We start from the raw sequence: 25,575 nt of genomic DNA, 5'->3' as shown, positions 1-25,575 counted from the left end.
CTTGTGAACGGGACTTCAGACTAGCAAGTAGTTACAGTATGCCTCGACTACTAGAGACCAGCTGTTTGCCTCTGGTGGCCATTGTTGGCATGGCAACTAAACCATCCTCGGGCAGGGACGCTACATACCAACATGAAGACCATGAAGTTATAGAAATTAGGACATAAACAAAGAACATAAATGTTTCACGATCCTTTTTGTTGTCTGTTTCACACAGCTTTTGGTTGAATGTGATATTTATGGAAAAAAGATGAGACAATTTTAAAGTTGATTAAAAAAATCATTTTAATTCAAATCATGCCTTTAGAACATTGGTTACCAAAATATTGTAAAACAATTACAGATCACATCGAGTTCCTGGATTTGTCATCAACATGGTAAGAAAAGGCTGGAAGACTAAATGCAAACCCATTATACATCATACAGTCATCATATTCAGATCTCATACAGTCATATTTGTTGAATTTGGACAGTTATAATCTAGGCAAATCTAGTCTAGTACATCTCATCACTGCTGAGCCCATGACACATTAACATCACCAGATCTCAAAGCGCTTGTCTGAGAGGAAGAGTCTGTCTGTAATTCTGTTGTTGAAGAGCCTGTAGAAACAAACACACAATTTTTAGACTCAAATAAATGTCTTCCTTTGTTCTCCTTCATAGGAGTTACACATTAATTAATTCAAATTAACGGGAGCAGGCATTAATAGAGCCAGCTGGGGTCCTGAGAGCAGTGCAGGACATTTATACAGACACCTTGGGGTCCTGAGTGTGAGTCCTGGTGGCAACGCCAAGTAAGACAGGCACAGACAAGACGTCTTGGGTGCGACTAGCAGATGCTCCTTTATGGTAAGCTAGTGCTAGTGACTATGGCTATGTCTGGTGTACGTTCATTTGCACACAGTGACTACATACGACTGGTGATTCTCAGTTACTTGGCTGCCAGATGTATGTTTATATATGTTTATTTTTCTCTCTAACTCAATGGCCTGAAACTGCTGCTGTCAGTCTCATGAGTACAGTGGTATTTCTTTTGAGCTTCCTTAGCCTGTTGTGAACCAGTATCAGGTGGATTGTAACTTGTGGTTGGAGAAGTTAACGGTGTTCTTGTGTTTGTAATTCCTTCTGTGTCGGAATCTGAGTCTCTGCTCAGGAGTTGGTGAAGTGAGGGGGGTTTAGGAGATGAACAGATATTAGGGAGAAACTGTCCTGTTCACTAGTGACAGACCTGCAGTGGAAGGTTGTGTCCCACACACACACACACACACACACACACACACTCTTACCTCACAGTGTGAATATTGGTGTTGGTGGAGACAGTATCATAGATCCTCTTTGCTGACACATCAGTGATGTTATTGTGACTGAGGCTGAAATTAGATGGATTATAATTACCACATTGTACAGGAATCCCAACACAACAATGTAAATCAACACATTCTTGTAATACTACATTGTGATTTAGAGTGAATGAATAAATATATTTGTGACAGTGGACCCAAGACACTAATTGTCAGACATTTCAATGCTGCATTTTCCTTAATTTCTCAAGTACATGATGTTATTTCTCAAGTTCAACATGTTTTATGCATCAGGTAAGAAGCTGAAACATGAAGTTTCTGGTCATATTTCTGTTTTTACAGAGAACGTGTGATTCTACAAGATTACTGATTTGCTGCTTAATGTGACATCACTCCCCACTCTGTGATCATTGTTTCAATTCACAGACCACTATACAATGATGATCCCGCCCCCCTTCAAGCAGCCAATAAGAGAGGTGATCATTAGCATATGGAACACCCAGAACATTAGGTTTACAAACAGTGTCCTTGAAACAGCATAGTGTTGTAAAACCACTAGTTACACCCATGTGGGTGTTGAGTGTGTCCTCAACACCAGACTCTCTCCACCCTCCGTCTCCACTCACTCCAGGACGTGGGCTTTGTGGAGCTGTGGACACAGCAGCTGCAGGCAGTGGTCAGTGAGCTGGCAGTGGCTGAGGTCCAGTTCTGACAGCCCTTCAGAATGTTCCAGAACCAGCGCCAGGGACCCACAGGCCTGCTGGTCCAGCCGGGTGTGACTGAGGTCCACCTCCCCACCCAGGGCCCGGGAGAGAGACACAGCACGTCTCACACACTCCGACTCAGACCCGACACGGACCAGAGACAGAAACTGGAGCAGCAAGGCTTTACTGCACCTGCACACACACACACACACACACACACACACACACACACACACACACACACACACACACACACACACACACACACACACACACACACATTCACTAACATGGACAGTTCTATTAATATTAATACACTCACATAACTACTAACATTAATGCTATTTTCACACATTAATATGATATAACTCCTCCTCCTCTGCAGGAAGGTTAGTGTGTGTGTTGTGAGTGGGAGTCTTACTGCAGGGTGACTGTGTGTATAATGGGGAAGAGTTGCTCCACTCCTGCCTCCTCTATCTCACAGTCGTGTAGAGTGAGCTGTGTGTGTGTGTGAGCTCTCTGGACGGCCACGGAGACGACTCTGCAGTCCTCAGTGCTCAGAGTCAGTGTGTGTGTGTGTGAGTCTTCTGTCAGGTCCAGAGCAGAGCTGCAGGAGAAGTCCAGCCTGTGCTGCAGAGCAGAGAGCAGAACTGCTGCTGCCCCCTGCTGGAGCTCAGAGACACTGCAGCAGTGGAGCAGCCTCAGCAACAGCAGCCTGTCCACACTGAGAGAAGAGAGACTATTACAGTAAGACATTCATGTCCACACTGAGAGAAGAGAGACTATTACAGTAAGACATTCAAGACATTCATGTCCACACTGAGAGAAGAGAGACTATTACAGTAAGACATTCAAGACATTCATGTCCACACTGAGAGAAGAGAGACTATTACAGTAAGACATTCATGTCCACACTGAGAGAAGAGAGACTATTACAGTAAGACAATCAAGACATTCATGTCCACACTGAGAGGAGAGAGACTTACAGTAAGACATTCAAGACATTCATGTCCACACTGAGAGAAGAGAGACTATTACAGTAAGACATTCAAGACATTCATGTCCACACTGAGAGAAGAGAGACTATTACAGTAAAACATTCATGTCCACACTGAGAGAAGAGAGACTATTACAGTAAGACATTCAAGACATTCATGTCCACACTGAGAGAAGAGAGACTATTACAGTAAGACATTCAAGACATTCATGTCCACACTGAGAGAAGAGAGACTATTACAGTAAGACATTCAAGACATTCATGTCCACACTGAGAACACAGAAAAACACACACATACACACAGTTCTGTATTATTAAATGTTTGATTTAATAAACCTGAGGTGGGAGACGTGTTTGAGCAGAGGCACGATGCTCTCCAGCTCCCCCTCTGGTATGGAGGTGAACAGCAGGCTGAGAGAGACTGCTGTGCAGTGCTGGAGGATGAAGCACAGGGCAGCACAGTGGACAGAGTCCAGCTCTCTGCTGTTCAGGGTGATGCAGTTCTCTGTTGAACTCAACAGACTGGACACACAGTGAGCAGAGCCAGTCTGATAGATCTCTGTGATGATGGACAGTACACATCTGGGACTCAGACTGGGGAGAAGATACACACACACACACACACACACACACACACACACACACACACAAAGTCTAATGCTGTGCAGTATAACTAAAGCACATTAACATTTTCATTTTCATTTTTCATTGTACGTGTCGACTGTGTGAAGATCTTTAAATCTGAGCCACACATCACTGTTGTCTCTCACCGTCTGATCTGAAGTCTGTCCAGTACAGACAGAAGTTCTCTGGGGTTTTGCTGTCCAATGTCACTCTTCCTAAAGTTCACAGTAACGCTTTGATACTGCAGGAAATAGTGAATCACTTCCCAGGTCAGAGTGCAGGAAGTCAGATCTCCGCCCACTTTCTGCAGGAAGCAGTGAGTAAGCTCCTCCTCCTGAGCTTCATACACCACTACAGTCAGCTGCTGGAGAGTCTCCTCACACAACCTGCACATACACATCACAAAATGGCATCATAAACTGGTACTTTTATCTATTAAAAATAACTGACAAACCAACCACAATAGACCTGATGGTCAGAGGGCCCTGGTGACACAGCAGGACAGTGAGAGACTGGGCCTCCATCTTGTAGTCAGTCAGGTTCAGACACTGGACCCTCCAGAGTCTCAGGAGAGAAGCCAAGCTGCTCAGGACCCTGGACAGCGCCCCCTCTGGCTGCTGTGTGCTGGTGTGGATGAGTGAAAGTTCCTCAACAGTGACTGGAGCAGGAGATCTCACTGTCCTCAGTGTTCGTACCATCTTCACCACCACAGCACCACTCACACTGCACAACAACAAACACCATTTACACCGTTTACTCATAGTCATTTAACAAAGTCCTGCAATAATAAATTTAATCTGCCTCAGAGTAAACTAAATTACTTAGAATATAATAATACAATAATATAATATAATGCCACATGCCTGAGTGTGCGCAGGTGTGTGATGTGTGTGAACAGAAGCCTGACTCCTCTGAGAGAGATGGCTCGTGGGTTTAGAGTGAGGTTGAGTGTGGAGGCTGAGAGACCCAGCACTCTCCCCACAGCCCTGCAGCTGGGAGTGGACAACTGTCCTCCCAGAGAGAGGGTGAAGTCCAGGGCCTGGAGCAGAGGAGACACCTGTCCTGCCTGATCTCTGGACTGGAGCTCTTTACACAGAGACGGGATGTACGGATCAGCACCACTGCAACAGAAAACAACACAGTTAAATAAGGAAACACATGTAACATTTATATTCTGTATTCATATCAGTCAGTGTTAAAAAGCAAAGGAACAGGACAAACCATTTTAATCCTTGTTTCATTCTTTAGCATCACAGGCTATATTTACAAATAAATAAGATAAAACATTGAAAACATTACACAACTGTGAAATATGGCCTACAATTTCAGCTACAAACCTGAGCTGGGAGATGTAGGGCAGACACTGAAGGAAACTCCTCACTTCACTCTCTTCATCTGACCTGCCTCTCAGCTCTACTGGTTACTTCACTGTGTGGAGTTTCATCACTTCTAGGAAGAGGGAGGTCTTTCTCTTTGAGAGGTCTATGTTCCAGACTGCAGGAGCTGACTGGTAAACTGGCTGTAATGCTGGAAGGAAACTCCTGCCTGTTTGAGTCTCATAGTCCTTCACACGTGAGTACAGATCCAGCAGGAAATCACAAATGTTAGCCTTCAAACCATGATAACCACTTTCTTCTACAGGGAAGTTTGTGTAGCTGCACACAGATGTCAGCAGCTTAGTGAAACTCTCTCCTGTAGCTGCATCACACTCTGCTGCTGTAACAATCAGCTTCAGCAGAAACTCCACTGCAGATCTTCTCTGTTCTTCATCATTAAGATCATCATCCTCAAACCTGTTGGAATAGAGAGTTCACAGAAACACAGAATTAGTAGATACAATTAGTAGAAATCAACAGACATAACAGATTAATTTGTACAGTTTGCTGTAAACAGACCATTTCCAGTATAGTAACACCACCACTAGACTGAACGCTGGTTCAGGTCTCCTCTAAAACACACAGACCTGCCTGCATGTGTTTGTGGGTAATGAGAAATACAGCAAAACAGCCCAAAGAAACTTTGAGTGTAACACAAGAAATTCACCACAACCATATAGAATTTCACATGATTATGACCCATATCATATAACATGTTTCACTGTATCTCCTCTTTCACACACACACTAGTAATGGTGTCTCTCTCTGTGTGTGTGTGTGTGTGTGTGTGTGTGTGTGTGTGTGTGTGTGTGTGTGTGTGTGTGTGTGTGTGTGTGTGTGTGTGTGTGGACCTGCGTGTGCAGCCTGGTACACTTAATCCTGTTAGTGTCTTCACTTTTCTTGTTTCACTTTATTTATCTTTTAACATTTCATTATAGAAATTCTGACAATGAACTTAGTGAAGCTGTGTCCTCTCCAGACAGGCTAGTCCAGAGTCCTGATCTGTTTAGTGAAGCTGTGTCCTCTCCAGACAGGCTAGTCCACAGTCCTGATCTGTTTAGTGAAGCTGTGTCCTCCCCAGACTAATTTACCTCCTGCTAGCCCACTCCACTCACCCCCCTTCACTACTGATAACACACTCCACTCACCCCCCACTACTGATAGACCACTCACCCCCCACTACTGATAGATCACTCCACTCAACCCCCACTACTGATAGACCACTCACCCCCCACTACTGATAGACCACTCACCCCCCACTACTGATAGATCACTCCACTCACCCCCCTCACTACTGATAGACCACTCACCCCCCACTACTGATAGATCACTCCACTCACCCCCCCCCCCCCCACTACTGATAGACCACTCACCCCCCACTACTGATAGATCACTCCACTCACCCCCTCACTACTGATAGACCACTCACCCCCCACTACTGATAGAACACTCTACTCACCCCCCACTACTGATAGATCACTCCACTCACCCCCCCACTACTGATAGACCACTCACCCCCCACTACTGATAGATCACTCCACTCACCCCCCACTACTCCTCTCACCACCAGAGGGCTCCATCTCCAGAATACTGAAGACTCCTGTTTCAGCTGTTGTGAATTCCACTGATTACTTTGCCTACATAAGCCAGATGGCCACAGCAGCTCCTTGTGAAATGTTGCTGACTCTTTTGTGAAAGTGTACCAAGGTGTTTATCTACTTCTCTCATTATTGTTCTGTGTTTTGACCTGTTACCTCCTGTTTTTGCCTTCTGTCTCATCTGTATCTCTGTCTGTTATTTCTGTAGCTCTTCTGGTTTAGACCCTGGACTGGTTTGTAGTTGTTTGCCTTTTGTACTTTATTAAACCCTTTATACCTGCTAATGGATCCTCACTCTGAGTCTATAACATAATAGTTTGTCAATTGCATCATAAAGCTCATATTTCCATATGAAGAATAATTCTGATTGGCTAATACAATCACCAGAAGCTTTTGCATCCTCTCACTACAATATGAAGAAAAATAGTGTATCACAGCTGATCTCAAAGTCAAACCATAAACTTCACTGAGGGCTACCAAACAGTTAAGCATATGAAGTATGTAGAAAAGTTTTGTAATTCTGCACAGTTGAATACTGTAATTATTTTTTAAGGTGAGTTTAAATGGTACAGACCTACAAAAGGTCACCAATAACCATCACAAGCTGTCTTTGTTAAATCCTTTAAGAATGTATAAGCCTGATCACTGTGCAAACTTATATCAACTACAAATCAAGATTTCATTCACGCAACTGTAGAATATACTGAGCACACGCAGTGAGACATGAACTTACAAAAACAAAGACAATGGCCAAACCTTGAAGGAAAAACCCTCATTTTAAACATTATGTCTGTAGTATGCATAAAATCTTCTCACTCACCTGAGCTGTGAGATGTAGGGCAGACACTGAAGGAAACTCCTCACTTCACTCTCTTCATCTGACCAGCCTCTCAGCTCTACTGGTTTCTTCACTGTTTGGAGTTTCAGCACTTCTAGGAAGAGGGAGGTCTTTCTCTCTGAGAGGTCTATGTTCCAGACTGCAGGAGCTGACTGGTAAACTGGCTGTAATGCTGGAAGGACACTCCTGCCTGTTTGAGTCTCATAGTCCTTCACATGTGAGTACAGATCCAGCAGGAAATCACACTGAGAAGATTTAATGGACACGTCATCTCCAAAAGGGAAGGTTGTGTAGTCGTACACAGATGTCAGCAGCTTAGTGAAACTCTCTCCTGTAGCTGCATCACACTCTGCTGCTGTAACAATCAGCTTCAGCAGAAACTCCACTGCAGATCTTCTCTGTTCTTTATTATAAAGAACATGATACTCAAACCTGTTGGAATAGAGAGTTCACAGATAACACAGAATTGGTAGATACAATTAGTAGCAATCAGTAGACATAACAGATTAATTTGTACAGTTTACTGTAAACAGACCATCTGTTCTTTATCATAATGAAACCTGTGGAATACAGAGTCACACAAAATACAATCAGCAGAAATACAAAGTAATAACAGGGACACTGAAATTACATAATTTGGTCAGATAGTTGATGTCTATTACAGTGTCCACACCCTCTATTACTTTTCTTTTCTTCTGTGTTGTTTTTCTCTATGTGTTTGTGGACTAGGACAGACAGAACAAAAACTCCAACGAAGTGAACACACCACATTGTCATCATGTTATACAGGTCTGAGCACTGTTCTAAAGTTACATGTGACTCCTGTGTTTCTTATAAAAACATCTCACTCACCTGAGGTGGGAGATGTAGGGCAGACACTGAAGGAAACTCCTCACTTCACTCTCTTCATCTGACCAGCCTCTCAGCTCTACTGGTTTCTTCACTGTTTGGAGTTTCAGCACTTCTAGGAAGAGGGAGGTCTTTCTCTCTGAAAGGTCTATGTTCCAGACTGCAGGAACTGACTGGTAAACTGGCTGTAATTCTGGAAGAACACTCCTGCCTGTTTGAGTCTTATAGTCCTTCAAATGTGAGTACAGATCCAGCAGGAAATCACTCTGATGATTAATCCCATCTACAGGGAAGTCTATGTAGCTGCACACAGATGTCAGCAGCTTAGTGAAACTCTCTCCTGTAGCTGCATCACACTCTGCTGCTGTAACAATCAGCTTCAGCAGAAACTCCACTGCAGATCTTCTCTGTTCTTTATTCTTAAGAACATCACCCTCAAACCTGTTGGAAAAGAGAGTTCACAGAAAACACAGAATTAGTAGATACAATTAGTATAAATCAACAGACATAACAGATTAATTTGTTTAGTTTGCTGTAAACAGACCATCTGTTCTTTATTATAATGAAGCCTGTTGGAATACATAGTCACACAAAATAAAATGAGCAGAAATAAAAAGTAATAACAGGGACACTGAAATGACATAATTTGGTCAGATAGTTGATGTCTATTACAGTGTCCACACCCTCTATTACTTTTCTTTGCTTCTGTGTTGTTTTTCTCTATGTGTTTGTGGACTAGGACAGACAGAACAAAAACTCCTACAAAGTAAACACACCACAATGTCATCATGATTTACAGGTCTGAGCACTGATCACATTCAGAACAGATGACAAAGCAACATTTCATTAATTTACAGTCAGCAAACTCTCATCTGAATAACTTACAATAACAATTTACAGTGAGTGTAGTGTGAGGAGTCAAGGGGGTCAACCACTACGCTAAACTCTACACTAAATAAAGACGACCCAACTCATAACCTTTAATGAAAAACTCAGTATAAACATTATACCTGCTTCTCACTCACCTGAGCTGGGAGATGTAGGGCAGACACTGAAGGAAACTCCTCACTTCACTCTCTTCATCTGACCAGCCCCACAGCTCTACTGGTTTCTTCACTGTGTGGAGTTTCAGCACTTCTAGGAAGAGGGAGGTCTTTCTCTCTGAGAGGTCTATGTTCCAGACTGCAGGAGCTGACTGGTAAACTGGCTGTAATGCTGGAAGGACACTCCTGCCTGTTTGAGTCTCATAGTCCTTCACATGTGAGTACAGATCAAGCAGGAAATCACACTGATAATCATTCCAATACACAGGGAAGGATGTGTAGCTGCACACAGATGTCAGCAGCTTAGTGAAACTCTCTCCTGTAGCTGCATCACACTCTGCTGCTGTAACAATCAGCTTCAGCAGAAACTCCACTGCAGATCTTCTCTGTTCTTTATTATAATGAAACCTGTTGGAATACATAGTCACACAAAATAAAATAAGCAGAAATACAAAGTAATAACAGGACACTGAAATGACATAAATTGGTCAGATAGGTGATGTCTATTACAGTGTTCACACGCTCTATTACTTTTCTTCCGTGTTGTTTTTCTCTATGTGTTTGTGGACTAGGACAGACAGAACAAAAACTCCTACAAAGTAAACACACCACATTGTCATCATGTTATACAGGTCTGAGCACTGATCACATTCAGAACAGATGACAAAGCAACATTTCATTAATTTACAGTCAGCAAACTCTCTCATCTGAATAACTTATAATAACAATTTACAGTGAGTGTAGTGTGAGGAGTCAAGGGGGTCAACCACTACGCTAAACTCTACACTAAATAAAGACGACCCAACTCACAACCTTTAATGAAAAACTCAAAATAAACATTACACCTGCTTCTCACTCACCTGAGCTGTGAGATGTAGGGCAGACACTGAAGGAAACTCCTCACTTCACTCTCTTCAACTGACCAGTCCAACAGCTTTACTGGTTTCTTCACTGTGTGGAGTTTCAGCACTTCGAGGAAGAGGGAGGTCTTTCTCTCTGAGAGGTCTATGTACCAGACTGCAGGAGCTGACTGGTAAACTGGCTGTAATGCTGGAAGGACACTCCTGCCTGTTTGAGTCTCATAGTCCTTCACACGTGAGTACAGATCCAGCAGGAAATCACACTGATAATTAATCCCATCTACAGGGAAGGTTGTGTAGCTGCACACAGATGTCAGCAGCTTAGTGAAACTCTCTCCTGTAGCTGCATCACACTCTGCTGCTGTAACAATCAGCTTCAGCAGAAACTCCACTGCAGATCTTCTCTGTTCTTTATTATGAAGAACATCATCTTCAAACCTGTTGGAATAGAGAGTTCAAAAAACACAGAATTAGTAGATACAATTAGTAAAAATCAACAGATATAACAGATTAATTTGTACAATTTGCTGTAAACAGACCATCTGTTATTTATCATATTGAAACCTGTTGGAATAGAGTCACACAAAATGAAATCAGCAGAAATACAAAGTAATAACAGAGACACTGAAATGACATAATTTGATCAGATAGTTGATGTCTATTACAGTGTCCACACCCTCTATTACTTTTCTTTTCTTCTGTGTTGTTTTTCTCTATGTGTTTGTGGACTAGGACAGACAGAACAAAAACTCCTACAAAGTGAACACACCACATTGTCATCATGTTATACAGGTCTGAGCACTGATCACATTCAGAACAGATGTCAAAGCAGCATTTCATTAATTTACAGTCAGCAAACTCTCTCATCCGAATATCAAATCAAATCAAATTTATTTCTATAGCGCCTTTCACAACACATGTTGTCACAAAGCGCTTTACAGGATTTACAAGTTTTAACAATACTATGGGTCCAGATCCCTAATGAGCAAGCCAAAGGCGACAGTGGCAAGGAAAAACTCCCTATGATGGTGGGGAATAGGAAGAAACCTTGGGAGGACCAAGACTCAAAAGGGAACCCATCCTCCATTGGGCGGCCCGTTAACACACAAATTACACAAAAACAAAAATTATACAGACGAACACACAAATCACAAACAAAGCACATAATCAGGCTAAGTATAAGGTAACTAGAATGAAAGTTCTGGGTGTTGATATTGAAGCGGGTTCGGGAAACGAGGCAGAAACTGCTTATTCCAGAAAATCCTGAAGAGGGAAACTTTATTTTCCACGCAACTCAAACAACAGCACTGTTTTCTCCCCCTCCCCTGGCGTGCGCAGGCGCCGCTCCCCCAGTGTCACTTAAAGGGCTAAAACTCCCTGAGTGGCCAAGTGCCTGTCTGTTAGGGATTTTGGTGCGAGGAGTAGTAGTCGCTACAATATTGTCAATGTAAATGTCTTGTGATGAGCGCCAGGTTTTCATTCCGTGTCTGAATAACTTACAATAACAATTTACAGTGAGTGTAGTGTGAGGTGTCAAGGGGGAATCAACCACTACGCTAAACTCTACACTAAATAAAGACGACCCAACTCACAACCTTTAATGAAAAACTCAATATAAACATTAAACCTGCTTCTCACTCACCTGAGGTGGGAGATGTAGGGCAGACACTGAAGGAAACTCCTCACTTCACTCTCTTCATCTGACCAGCCTCTCAGCTTTACTGGTTTCTTCACTGTTTGGAGTTTCAGCACTTCTAGGAAGACGGAGGTCTTTCTCTCTGAGAGGTCTATGTACCAGACTGCAGGAGCTGACTGGTAAACTGGCTGTAATGCTGGAAGGACACTCCTGCCTGTTTGAGTCTCATAGTCCTTCACACGTGAGCACAGATCCAGCAGGAAATCACACTGATGATAGTGTGTCCAATCTACAGGGAAGGTTGTGTAGCTGCACACAGATGTCAGCAGCTTAGTGAAACTCTCTCCTGTAGCTGCATCACACTCTGCTGCTGTAACAATCAGCTTCAGCAGAAACTCCACTGCAGATCTTCTCTGTTCTTCATCATCAAGAACATCATACTCAAACCTGTTGTAATTGTAATAGAGAGTTCACAGAAACACAGAATGAGTAGATACAGTTAGTATAAATCATCATACATAACAAATTAATTTGTACAGTTTGCTGTAAACAGACCATTTCCAGTACAGTAACACCACCACTAGTCTGAACGCTGGTTCATGTCTCCTCTAAACACACAGACCTGCCTGCATGTGTTTGTGGGTAATGAGAGACACAGCAAAACAGACCAAAGAAACCTTGAGTGTAACACAAGAAATTCACCACAACCATATAGAATTTCACATGATTATGACCCCTATCATATAACATGTTTCACTATCTCCTCTTTCACACACACACTAGTAAGGATGCCTCAGTGTGTGTGTGTGTGTGTGGTCCTGTGTGTGCAGCCTGGTACACTTAATCACGTTAGTGTCTTCACTTTTCTTGTTTCACTTTATTTATCTTTTAACATTTCATTATAGAAATTCTGACAATGAACTTAGTGAAGCTGTGTTCTCTCCAGACAGGCTAGTCCACAGTCCTGATCTGTTTAGTGAAGCTGTGTCCTCTCCAGACAGGCTAGTCCACAGTCCTGATCTGTTTAGTTAAGCTGTGTCCTCTCCAGACAGGCTAGTCCACAGTCCTGATCTGTTTAGTGAAGCTGTGTCCTCTCCAGACAGGCTAGTCCACAGTCCTGATCTGTTTAGTGAAGCTGTGTCCTCTCCAGACAGGCTAGTCCACAGTCCTGATCTGTTTAGTGAAGCTGTGTCCTCTCCAGACAGGCTAGTCCACAGTCCTGATCTGTTTAGTGAAGCTGTGTCCTCTCCAGACAGGCTAGTCCACAGTCCTGATCTGTTTAGTGAAGCTGTGTCCTCTCCAGACAGGCTAGTCCACAGTCCTGATCTGTTTAGTTAAGCTGTGTCCTCTCCAGACAGGCTAGTCCACAGTCCTGATCTGTTTAGTGAAGCTGTGTCCTCCCCAGACTCATCTACCTCCTGCTAGCCCACTCCACTCACCCCCCTTCACTACTGATAGCCCACTCCACTCACCCCCCACTACTGATAGCCCACTCCACTCACCCCCCTCACTACTGATAGATCACTCCACTCACCCCCCTTCACTACTGATAACACACTCCACTCACCCCCCACTACTGATAGCCCACTCCACTCACCCCCCACTACTGATAGACCACTCGCCCCCTCACTACTGATAGACCACTCACCCCCCCACTACTGATAGACTACTCACCCCCCACTACTGATAGACCACTCCACTCACTCTATCTTCTATGTTCAGGATCTTCTATGAGTCTGAGGTGGTGAGTTCTATCCTCTATGTTCAGGATCTTCTATGAGTCTGTGGTAGTGAGTTCTATCCTCTATGTTCAGGATCTTCTATGAGTCTGAGGTGGTGAGTTCTATCCTCTATCCAGTTGCATGCTGGGGCAGCAGGCTGAGGGTGACAGATGTCAACAGATTCAACAAACTGATCAACAAGGCCGGTGACATTGTGGGTGTGAAGCTGGACTCACTAACAGTGCTGTCTAACCTGCAGGACATTATGGAGAATATCTACCACCCAATCTACAACACACTGGTGGTGAGACACCATGAGTCCACACCACCAGACACAGCAGATAAACTAATGACACTTTATTATTATAACTAATAATACACACACAAGTTCTGTCTCTCACCCTCGACACTCCACAGTGTCACATACGTTTTGAAGTCAAATTAAAAAGTGAATATTGTGTGCTACTCATTATTTTAACCAATCCAGTAACGTGTTACTTCCACATTAATTTTTATTGCAGCCCAATCACATTTGCCAGTGTTGCATGATCCCTGTCTGTGTTCATGAAGTCTCAAGAGATCTCACACACGGTCATCAGAAGACTTTGAGGTTTTGGGATCCTTCAGATGTTGAAGGACCTCATTATTTTCCTGCTTATTTCCAGCCACTTCATTGGCTTTACATTTATATTACTTTATTACTTTATTTATATTACATAAGAATGTGTAAACGTGATCATTGCTCAAACCCATACCAACCGCAAATCAAGTTAAAGCATTAGGGACCGACACTTACGGCATAAATGACCTACACTTACTGCATTAGGGACCTACACGTACGGCATTAGGGCTCTACAGTTAAAACTAGAGGTACATAAAAGACAAACTCACTCAAATTCTAGGCACCTAAAAATAGAATGGTAAGGATGTTGCATTTATATATCAGATCATCACATGACAAAACTGAGTTAATATCCATGTTAAGTCATGTTAACCATAACTATTAAATCCCAATGTTTAAAGTTATCTAGTTAATGCATTTTTAGATATTGCAGATATTCAGTAAATTATCTTATTGGTTTGTATGTTTTTCTTTGTGTGAGTTTAGAGTAGTGCAGATTGAACAAAACCTGCTAGTAAACACAACTCTGCTAGTCTAGTTAGTGGTCTCATCTGTCTCTTGTCTCCTAACACTTGTTACATGTTACTGTTTGTGTATTTAAGTGTTTATGCTTTTCATCATTGTGTTTGTCAGTCGTTGTCCTGACTTATCTGTGTGCACGTTGTTGTTCATTAGTGCTCTAGCGATATTATTACGGTAGAATAAAAGCATGTGAGTCTTTCACACTGATTAATCTCAGCGTCCAGTCATCAGTTACACACACTTTACAGACATGAGCAGTGTCACGATACGGAGGGCCCCTTACTGGTCGCCCCCGTATACAGCGGCAGTTGTGTTGTTGCGTTGTGTTCATCCCTCAGGTGGGCGGGGCCTATGATCCGCCTCACCTGACGGTTGTTTGTCTGTCTATATATGTCTTGTCTTTGTACCAGTGGACTGCTGGTCATTGTATCCTTTATTTGGATCTTGTCACAAGTTTTTGGTTTACGCACTTTATTCATTAAAACCTCCCTTTAGACTTGGCGTGATCGCTTCCATTTTATTTCGCACTCCCTGCTCATCACAAGCAGAGCTCACATTCATAACAAATTAGAAGGCAACATTTCATTCACACGTCTGGTCCACAACATTCACTAATTTATAGTGAGAGAACAACTCACAAAAACCACCAGAGAACATCAAACACAACCCTGTAGTGAAAAGACTTCTCACTCACCTGAGCTGTGAGCATACTCAGTGAGACATGAGCTCACAAAAACAAATACAACGGCCAAACCTTGAAGGAAAAAACCTCATTTTAAACATTATACATGTAGTACGTATAAAAGCTTCTCACTCACCTGAGCTGGGAGATGTAGGGCAGACACTGAAGGAAACTCCTCACTTCACTCTCTTCATCTGACCAGCCTCTCAGCTCTACTGGTTTCTTCACTGTTTGGAGTTTCAGCACTTCTAGGAAGAGGGAGGTCTTTCTCTTTGAGAGGTCTATGTTCCAGACTGCAGGAGCTGACTGGTAAACTGGCTGTAATACTGGAAGGACACTCCTGCCTGTTTGAGTCTCATAGTCCTTCACATGTGAGTACAGATCCAGCAGGAAATCTTCTTCATCTTCTGTATGTGACATCAGTTCCTCTATAGTTCTCTTAACAGTGTCTCTCTGATGAACAGCTGCTTGCAGACTCAGGTTCAGTAGAAATAATCTTTTTTTATTCTTATAGGATTCTGTTTGATTATGTAGTGAAAGAAACCTACAAAAACAACAATTAATCCATTTATTTCTGTTCAGTACATTTCAAGATGGCTTATAGACTTGAGTATCCTCTATAATGTTCTTCAAGCATTAAAAGGCATTAAAGTTTGAAGACTGACAAACAGCATAGATGTTGTGAAAATGGCATTCATCAGAACACATGATATAATAATAATAATAATAGAATTTTATTTATAAGCGCCTTTCAAGACACACAAGGACACTTTACAAGGGAATAGGCAACAAGAGTTTAAATAAACTAAAAAGGATTAGAATAAATCACAATTTAAAATAAATCATTAAATAACTAAAAACAGATATAATAGACTGTGAGGTTATAACAGACTCACTTTAATTACAAAGATATACAGTTAACAGAAATGTAAATAGTGTAAGAGTGAAAATGTGCAAACCAACAGAAGTTCAGATAATATGAGAACATATGTGGTAGTTACAAAAACATCTCACTCACCTGAGCTGGGAGATGTAGGGCAGACACTGAAGGAAACTCCTCACTTCACTCTCTTCATCTGACCAGCCTCTCAGCTCTACTGGTTTCTTCACTGTTTGGAGTTTCAGCACTTCTAGGAAGAGGGAGGTCTTTCTCTCTGAGAGGTCTATGTTCCAGACTGCAGGAGCTGACTGGTAAACTGGCTGTAATGCTGGAAGGACATTCCTGCCTGTTTGAGTCTCATAGTCCTTCACACGTGAGTACAGATCCAGCAGGAAATCACACTGAGAAGATTTAATGGACACGTCATCTCCAAAAGGGAAGTTTGTGTAGCTGCACACAGATGTCAGCAGCTTAGTGAAACTCTCTCCTGTAGCTGCATCACACTCTGCTGCTGTAACAATCAGCTTCAGCAGAAACTGGATGGCAGACATTTTATTTGCTTCTTCATAAAATCCAGTCCACAAAACTCTGTTGCAAGAGGATGGAAATGAACTGAATTAGATTGAATCAAATAAATATCACATGAAATTACTTTTAATGTTACCATCACTTTAACATAGGTGTACGGGTGAGAAAAAAACTTGTGTATAGTCCCTCACAGTAAATACACAACATATATACAATAAACACAGCATAAATACACATTAACACACCCATATCCAAAAGGGCAAACTATGAATATACAACATGTACAAACATGCACATTTACATTTAATATAGGAACTTATGTTTGCATTTGAAGATACAGAGGTGATAGAATATTTATATTCTAAGATATACAAGGGTTCAGTTCTCCTTGCACCAAAAAAAATCACAATTAACAAACTTATTTAATTTTACACTTATTTAACAAACTTCTAGGTATTAACTATTTCTAAGTTTACGATTCACTCTTGTCCAACTACAATTACTGTTATATATTGCTACGATATATAACTGTATTATTATGATATGAACTTATTTTCAGAAATTAGCATGACACATTTTGCTTAAAAATATCTCTTCCATACTAAACTAAGAAAAAACATTTTAAACAACTGAAACTTATAGCTGTGCCCTGAATCATCATCTTCCTCCCACCTTCATCATTTGGATTTACACCATTATATATCCATTTCCAGTCTATTGATGGCCAGTGTCCTAGAATGAAACGGTAGATCAACTCTAACAAGTTCCGTACTAACAATCTGGCTTCTGAGTTACACATAGCAGGAAAAAGCTCTGGTAAAGGTTGTTAATGACTTGTACTGCAGGTAAAGTGTGTTTTTGAGGCAGGTTCAGTGCTGGGAATTTTATCGTATCTGATCCTCTGTAGGCATGCTTTTGCTGTTGATTTTTTCACTCTACTCCCTCTCCTCTGCCATTACTAGATGATTCCACTTCTCCATATTTTGCCGGTTTATCAAAAAAATGTACAACAGTATTTCATCTTCTAAAGACTCACCTGAGCTGGGAGATGTAGGGCAGACACTGAAGGAAACTCCTCACTTCACTCTCTTCATCTGACCAGCCCCACAAGTTTACTGGTTTCTTTGCTGTTTGAACTTTTAGAGCTTCTAGAAAATGTGAGGCCTTTCTCTCCGTGATATTGATGGACCACACATTAGACATGGTGTACCAGACAGGAAGAGACCTGTAAAGCGGTTGCAGTACAGGAAAGACACTGCTGCCTGTTTGAGCCTCATAGTCCTTCACATATGAGTACAGATCCATTAGAAAGTCCTTTGAGTCATGTTCAGACAGGACAGCTACTTCTGGAACAACAACCTGTATGTTTTCCTTCTTGTAGAGAGCTGCATGCACACAAATGTTCAGTAATGACTTCATCTTAAGCCTGGATGAACTTACTTCCATATTTGATGGTGCTGAGAAACTGCAGATAAACACAAACATGGTCAGAGATGATTTCAATTAGGAACTTCAAGGAAGTGTAGGCTGGAGACTGGTCTGTAATTATCCAATGAGGCTGGATCTAACCCAGGCTACTTTAGTGTGGGAGTGACGGCTGCTATTTTAAGAGAAGGTGGGACAGTACCTAATAAGAAACACAGGTTAATCGGATCTGTAACAGAAGCACAAATAACAGGAGCAGAAGATCTGAGAATAGAAGCTGGAGTTGGTCAAGCTGAGATGAACATGAAGATTTAGAAAGAATCTCAGACAGTGTAAGAACTGACAGATATAAAGACGCAGGTGTTAAAGACTCAGGGACCTGTGAAAGACAGGATTGAGTTAACATGGGGAACTGCTTATGAATATTACAATTGTATTATTTTTATTTATTTATTTTTCTCCTGAAAATAATACTAATAATAATACCACTGGGCATGGCTGTAACAGGTGGGTGATGAGAGCCATTGAATATGTATTTATGGTAATGAAGAGAAATTTAGTCCTATGTCTGTCAGTATTTATAAGAGAAGAGACAGCAGGCAGTGTGTCCCTATAATTAGAAACATACTCAGCAAAGAGTGAGAAATTAACAGTGAAACCAATTTCCTTGTACAGAAGCTGTAAGGGTCTGCATTTAAGCTCTGAGGTGAATCAAGGTTAGTATGAGTACCAGGGATTAATGTAGTTTTGAGAGGAGCATAATTATCAATTATCAAGAGACAGTACTTTACAGAGACAGTACTTTTGTAATGTGTGATGAAATCTTTGTGTGAAAACTGCTTAATGTAAGAGGAAGAAGAGTCTGAACCAAAAAACCAAAAAGACCAAAACAGGTCAAGAATGTGACCATGAGTATGAGAAGGGAAATTAACATGTTGAGTGAATCCACAGCATATATGAATAGTCTATATGAATGAATGAATATTCATGAGTTCAGCAGAAAGTTCGCAGCCAGAGTCAACATGAATATTACAATCACCCAACAGCATGATAGCAGAGGAAACAGATGAGGCTGTAATGAGGGGTTCAGGGAAGAATGTCCTCACAGAGATGTATCAGTTTCTTTAACACGCACAAGTTGATTTAAATAGTGAGGTAGTGCTTATAGAAAAGAACACTCACAAATATATACATATATAGACAAAAATAGATGCAAACTACACATACACACGCCCAAAGGGAGGGGTCAGGGGCTGTACCATGACGATCATGACTGCCCACCTCTTTGACCTTCAGGTTACTGTGGAATAACGCTGCCGGTTTGTCCTGACATTACACTCAAGGGAAAGTGTGTCTATTGAACAGGGTTATGGAAGTTATGAAACTAGGGTTATGGAAATAATTACAATTATTCTAGACAATCTATTAATTATTTTTAAGATTCAATATAAAATTTTTATTTTCATTGCTCAATGTCAGTACAAGCAACATAATGCAGTGTTCTCATATCACATATTTTTTAGAAGCTATGATCAGAGCGCAGGGTCAGCCACAGAGGTGGGCAGTAACGAAGTACATTTACTTAAGTACTGTACTTAAGTACAGTTCTTGAGTATTTGTACTTTACTTAAGTTGATTTTTTTAAAATACTTATGACTTTCACTTCACTACAGTTGAATAACAAATACAGTACTTATCACTCCACTACATTTCTGTCCAGCTCTCGTTACTCGTTACTTCCACACACAACTCTCCTCCCCTCCCCCGATAGTATTTTCACAGGTGACAGCCTATCAGCAATCAAGGATGTGTCTGTGAGGTGTAAAATCAAGTTCGGTGTCGCTAGTCGTTCTTTTCCTAAATAACAGCAACATGAGCGGAGACGGCGGTGATGGAGCATGCCAGGGTTGCCAACTTTTCAAGATCGCTTGGAGGGAGATTTGAACCTGGACTTGGTGGCGATTGTAAATTGTTGATCGGGGGGTGGCGAACGTTACCGGGGCGGTGAAAAATGAACACAAATTAAGTATTATATCGCGATCGCCGGTGGTTGATAGATATAGATCAGAGGTAAATAAACTAGATTTTTTTTCGGCGTGAGATATCGGAACTGTGGCGTGAGAGCGTGTGAAAACGGTCAAATGCGTGTGTCTCACGCTCAATGCGTGAGAGCTGGCAACCCTGGCATGCTCTTTTGCACCCATGGCCGTATCGCGACAAAATGTTCCAGTTTTCTGAACGGATGAATCATTCCCATCGTTTTAAATGCATGCTTTGTTTGCCAAAAACAAACTATATCACTGCATACCAAAAATCACCGTCCCACCTGAGGAAGTATATTACGGTATGCAGCCTAAATGTTTTGTTAAGTGACTATGTAGTTAGAGGAGCTTTGCAGTAAGGCTAGTGAAATGACTTTGCCTGCTCACTCCACTGCTAGGATCACTATAAATAATGTTAACATTATATTGGCAAGTAATTCAAACTACGGAAACATCAATAAGGGAAACCGTGTGGGTTAATCGAATCTTGTCAAATAATGTTTCCATTCTAATTGTCAGTGTAGAATTAATGTCAATAATTCTAATGTGGCTGTGATTTCTAGTTTGAAAAGAGTTTGTAAGCATGTTGGGTGGCATGGAGTTGGTGGGCTTTAGCCATACTGCAAAAGGTAGCAAGGTTAGACTACCAAGATGCCACACTGCTAATTAGGGTTCACACACACATAGTGTGGGAACCCTATTGTAATTGTTAGGGTTTTTTAGGGTTCACACACACATAGTGTGGGAACCCTATTGTAATTGTTAGGGTTTTTTTAGGGTTCACACACACATAGTGTGGGAACCCTATTGTAATTGCTGGTATTTTTTAGGGTTCACACACACATAGTGTGGGAACCCTATTGTAATTGCTGGTATTTTTCTTATTTTTCTTATTCTTTTGCCCATTTTTTGACATAAAATGCATCGTGCAGCCTAGACCGTAATGCCTAGAAAACCCAATCTTGGCAAAAAGGTTCAGTTACCTCCAAGGACCAGATTCCCATACAGGGACCCCAAATTGGCCTGATGGTGGCGCTATAGCAGACCATATTGACTTTTTGTCCATATCTCCTACACCGTAGGTCCTAGAACCAAAATTCCAGTTCCTATGCATTCCTTGACTAAATTCAATAGGACAATTAATATACAACCATTAAGCTCCGCCCACTTAGATTTCGAGTTAATTTGCATAATGTGCAAAATCACACACATCTTTGAGCGCGAACTAGTCCCTGGATTTTTCACATACGTGCACATATGTGGTATCAAAACGTTCAGAAGAGTCTGAACTTTAAAATGTATCCAATAAAAATGCTAATTTCTTCACTACCTAGTCAGTATAAGCCAATCAAATGAGGGGGCGTAAATTCAATAGTAAATTTTGCACATATGGAACTCTAACTTAAGAAAACTTGCATGTAATGAGATGGCACTTCACAGACAGCTTCCGTGTGAGGGTCTGGGGCAGCTCGCAGTGGTTGCCATACCTCACCTGCTAGGGGGCGCTATAACATGCAAAAATTTGCCCCATGCACTCAGATTGGCCGATCCACATGAAACTTGACAGACATCATCTATGGGCCTCTGGAAACCAGGTCCTAAAGCAGACATGCCATACTTCCAAAATGGCTGACGTAATCGGCCAATCAGTGATCGGCACGCGTTTGACAGGCTTACCATTGGTCGATCTGCACGAAACCTCTTGGGTGTGGACAAGTGCACGCCCCCTATGACATAATCCAGCCGGGTGTCAATTGGACACTGGGGGGCGCTATTGCAAAAAAAGCAAGTGTATCCCCTACATAATTCCACTTGGGAACATGCAATTGGACTCTTTTGATTCCTTGCAGTAGTGCGAACAACTTTCCCATTACATGTCCTATTAAAAAATGCACAGTTTATTTACAGTTAATAATAGTTTGAAATCATCATTTTTCATACTCCTCCTAGGATTTTCATACTATCATGTCAAGCAAAGTCTTATAATACTCTACAGAGTGTGAAATCAAAAAACAATCCAAAGATTTTGAATTTGAGGACACTTATACCTGCTAAATATTTTTTTAATGGACAGCATCGATACATATAATATTCATATTCTTAAAGCTCTTTCATATTTTACCCAATTCTGACCAAAATGCACAAGCCCATTCAGAATCCCATCCTGAACAAATTTGTCAAGTTTCATCTAAATCGGTTATCGTATGGCTCTACAGTGCAGTATTATATACAATGCATAAGAATGCATGTAAAGTCCCTCTGTCACCTTCTCCTTCTCACACGCACGCAAGCTGAAACACACACACTCAGTCTCTCTCACACTCTCACCCACATTCCCCCTCCCATCTCTGTGCCCTAAGTAAACATTGCTCTGGCTACCTAGATCTCTCTGTGTCTATTAACCAGGCACACACACATACAGGCACAAGCAGGCCTTCCTATAGCATTCACAATGACACTTCCCTAGCCATACCCACCCATATCTCAGTGACTAACACATGCTCATACAAACTGATATTTGGCTTCTTTTTTGTCTCTCTCTCTCACACAAACACACAGACACACACACCTTTATACCTATATGTATGTATAGTTTCTATGTATACTTATGTATGTATGTATTAGTATATGTTGTCATAGTTTCAGTACATACACTACCACACACACACACACACACACTTCTACCTAAATGTATGTATAGTTTGTATGCATATCTGTCCAGTCATAACAGTCATGTCAGTCCAGTCATGTCAGTCATTTCAGTCCAGTCATATCAGTCATGTCAGTCCAGTCATGTCAGACATAAGTCATGTCAGTCATATCAGTCATGTCATTACAGTCATGCCAGTCATGTCACTCATTCCAGTTATGTCAGTCATATCAGTCATATTACTTTTGTTCATCATGCCAGTGATGTCATTTCAGTCATATCAGTTATGTCAGTCATGCCAGTCATGTCAGTCATGTAATGCCAGGCTTTGCAGACTACATTCATACTTTGAATACACGGGCAGTCATGTTAGGCGTGCAAGGTGTGCAAGGAGTGAATTAACAAAGCATAGTCTCTGGCACCCTCAATCTCTCTCTGTCTGTAATATACAGGCCCAATCATGTATAGACACAATATAGGCCTTCCTATATTGTTCACATAGATGCAGCCCTAGCCAGATGTGCTATTTCTGTGTCTCCCTTTCTGACACACGCAGATGTCATCACACACTATCTGTAGAGCACACACTGGCCAAACCCAAACAGCTTCTTTTCACTTTTAGGTCTAAAGGACCTTTTGGGCTTCCTTTTGCCTATTGAGGCCAAAATATGCCTATTTGTGTGTGAACCCGCCAATCGCCGCTTGCGGCTATATTCTTATTTTTCTTATTCTTTTGCCCATTTTTTGACATAAAATGCATCGTGCAGCCTAGACCGTAATGCCTAGAAAACCCAATCTTGGCAAAAAGGTTCAGTTACCTCCAAGGACCAGATTCCCATACAGGGACCCCAAATTGGCCTGATGGTGGCGCTATAGCAGACCATATTGACTTTTTGTCCATATCTCCTACACCGTAGGTCCTAGAACCAAAATTCCAGTTCCTATGCATTCCTTGACTAAATTCAATAGGACAATTAATATACAACCATTAAGCTCCGCCCACTTAGATTTCGAGTTAATTTGCATAATGTGCAAAATCACACACATCTTTGAGCGCGAACTAGTCCCTGGATTTTTCACATACGTGCACATATGTGGTATCAAAATGTTCAGAAGAGTCTGAACTTTAAAATGTATCCAACAAAAATGCTAATTTCTTCACTACCTAGTCAGTATAAGCCAATCAAATGAGGGGGCGTAAATTCAATAGTAAATTTTGCACAAATGGAACTCTAACTTAAGAAAACTTGCATGTAATGAGATGGCACTTCACAGACAGCTTCCGTGTGAGGGTCTGGGGCAGCTCGCAGTGGTTGCCATACCTCACCTGCTAGGGGGCGCTATAACATGCAAAAATTTGCCCCATGCACTCAGATTGACCGATCCACATGAAACTTGACAGACATCATCTATGGGCCTCTGGAAACCAGGTCCTAAAGCAGACATGCCATACTTCCAAAATGGCTGACGTAATCGGCCAATCAGTGATCGGCACGCGTTTGACAGGCTTACCATTGGTCGATCTGCACGAAACCTCTTGGGTGTGGACAAGTGCACGCCCCCTATGACATAATCCAGCCGGGTGTCGATTGGCCACTGGGGGGCGCTATTGCAAAAAAAGCAAGTGTATCCCCTACATAATTCCACTTGGGAACATGCAATTGGACTCTTTTGATTCCTTGCAGTAGTGCGAACAACTTTCCCATTACATGTCCTATTAAAAAATGCACAGTTTATTTACAGTTAATAATAGTTTGAAATCATCATTTTTCATACTCCTCCTAGGATTTTCATACTATCATGTCAAGCAAAGTCTTATAATACTCTACAGAGTGTGAAATCAAAAAACAATCCAAAGATTTTGAATTTGAGGACACTTATACCTGCTAAATATTTTTTTAATGGACAGCATCGATACATATAATATTCATATTCCTAAAGCTCTTTCATATTTTACCCAATTCTGACCAAAATGCACAAGCCCATTCAGAATCCCATCCTGAACAAATTTGTCAAGTTTCATCTAAATCGGTTATCGTATGGCTCTACAGTGCAGTATTATATACAATGCATAAGAATGCATGTAAAGTCCCTCTGTCACCTTCTCCTTCTCACACGCACGCAAGCTGAAACTCACACTCTCAGTCTCTCTCACACTCTCACCCACATTCCCCCTCCCATCTCTGTGCCCTAAGTAAACATTGCTCTGGCTACCTAGATCTCTCTGTGTCTATTAACCAGGCACACACACATACAGGCACAAGCAGGCCTTCCTATAGCATTCACAATGACACTTCCCTAGCCATACCCACCCATATCTCAGTGACTAACACATGCTCATACAAACTGATATTTGGCTTCTTTTTTTGTCTCTCTCTCTCACACAAACACACAGACACACACACCTTTATACCTATATGTATGTATAGTTTCTATGTATACTTATGTATGTATGTATTAGTATATGTTGTCATAGTTTCAGTACATACACTACCACACACACACACACACACACACACACACACACACACACACACACACACTTCTACCTAAATGTATGTATAGTTTGTATGCATATCTGTCCAGTCATAACAGTCATGTCAGTCCAGTCATGTCAGTCATGTCAGTCCAGTCATATCAGTCATGTCAGTCCAGTCATGTCAGACATAAGTCATGT

General features: G+C 41.6%; 2 protein-coding genes and 1 long non-coding RNA gene across 3 annotated transcripts in view; all 3 read right to left on the bottom strand.

Moving 5' to 3' along the window:
- Positions 1-259: 259 nt before the first annotated feature.
- On the bottom strand, positions 260-4,867 carry LOC143508472 (uncharacterized). Its single transcript, XM_076997036.1, has 9 exons — positions 4,848-4,867; positions 4,490-4,747; positions 4,095-4,349; positions 3,773-4,012; positions 3,339-3,596; positions 2,427-2,729; positions 1,928-2,197; positions 1,287-1,370; positions 260-600 (listed from the first exon to the last, which is right to left on the bottom strand). The coding sequence occupies exons 1-9, from the start codon at positions 4,865-4,867 to the stop codon at positions 537-539; spliced, it is 1,752 nt and encodes a 583-aa protein (XP_076853151.1). The 3' UTR covers positions 260-536.
- LOC143522866 (uncharacterized) overlaps positions 4,619-25,575 on the bottom strand; it is a 61,276-nt gene continuing 40,319 nt past the window's right edge. Inside the window, exons 4-13 of the mRNA XM_077016776.1 lie at positions 17,818-18,246; positions 16,392-16,841; positions 15,510-15,917; positions 11,833-12,273; positions 10,191-10,628; positions 9,313-9,738; positions 8,291-8,728; positions 7,421-7,870; positions 4,964-5,419; positions 4,619-4,747 (exon numbers count right to left, since the gene is read on the bottom strand). Of these exons, the coding sequence (XP_076872891.1) occupies positions 5,047-5,419; positions 7,421-7,870; positions 8,291-8,728; positions 9,313-9,738; positions 10,191-10,628; positions 11,833-12,273; positions 15,510-15,917; positions 16,392-16,841; positions 17,818-18,246 (3,853 nt within the window). The 3' untranslated portion in view covers positions 4,619-4,747; positions 4,964-5,046. The remainder of the gene's footprint in view (positions 4,748-4,963; positions 5,420-7,420; positions 7,871-8,290; positions 8,729-9,312; positions 9,739-10,190; positions 10,629-11,832; positions 12,274-15,509; positions 15,918-16,391; positions 16,842-17,817; positions 18,247-25,575) is intronic.
- Positions 22,298-24,836, bottom strand: LOC143522855 (uncharacterized). Its single transcript, XR_013133153.1, has 2 exons — positions 24,411-24,836; positions 22,298-23,818 (listed from the first exon to the last, which is right to left on the bottom strand). It is a non-coding gene; the product is annotated as an uncharacterized LOC143522855 (long non-coding RNA).

This window comes from Brachyhypopomus gauderio, chromosome 1, assembly GCF_052324685.1.
Source record: "Brachyhypopomus gauderio isolate BG-103 chromosome 1, BGAUD_0.2, whole genome shotgun sequence".
Classification (NCBI taxonomy): domain Eukaryota; kingdom Metazoa; phylum Chordata; class Actinopteri; order Gymnotiformes; family Hypopomidae; genus Brachyhypopomus; species Brachyhypopomus gauderio.
The sequence above is the reverse complement of the archived record's forward strand: the minus strand, read 5'-3'. Positions and strand labels throughout refer to the sequence as shown.

Coding starts and splice junctions, on each gene's coding strand:
- LOC143508472 (XM_076997036.1), bottom strand. CDS start 4,867: ATGAAACAAGGATTAAAATG. Junction 4,350..4,489: donor ACACACCTGCGCACACTCAG/GCATGTGGCATT, acceptor GTTGTTGTGCAG/TGTGAGTGGTGCTGTGGTGG. Junction 3,597..3,772: donor GACAGACTTCAGATCAGACG/GTGAGAGACAAC, acceptor TCTTCTCCCCAG/TCTGAGTCCCAGATGTGTAC.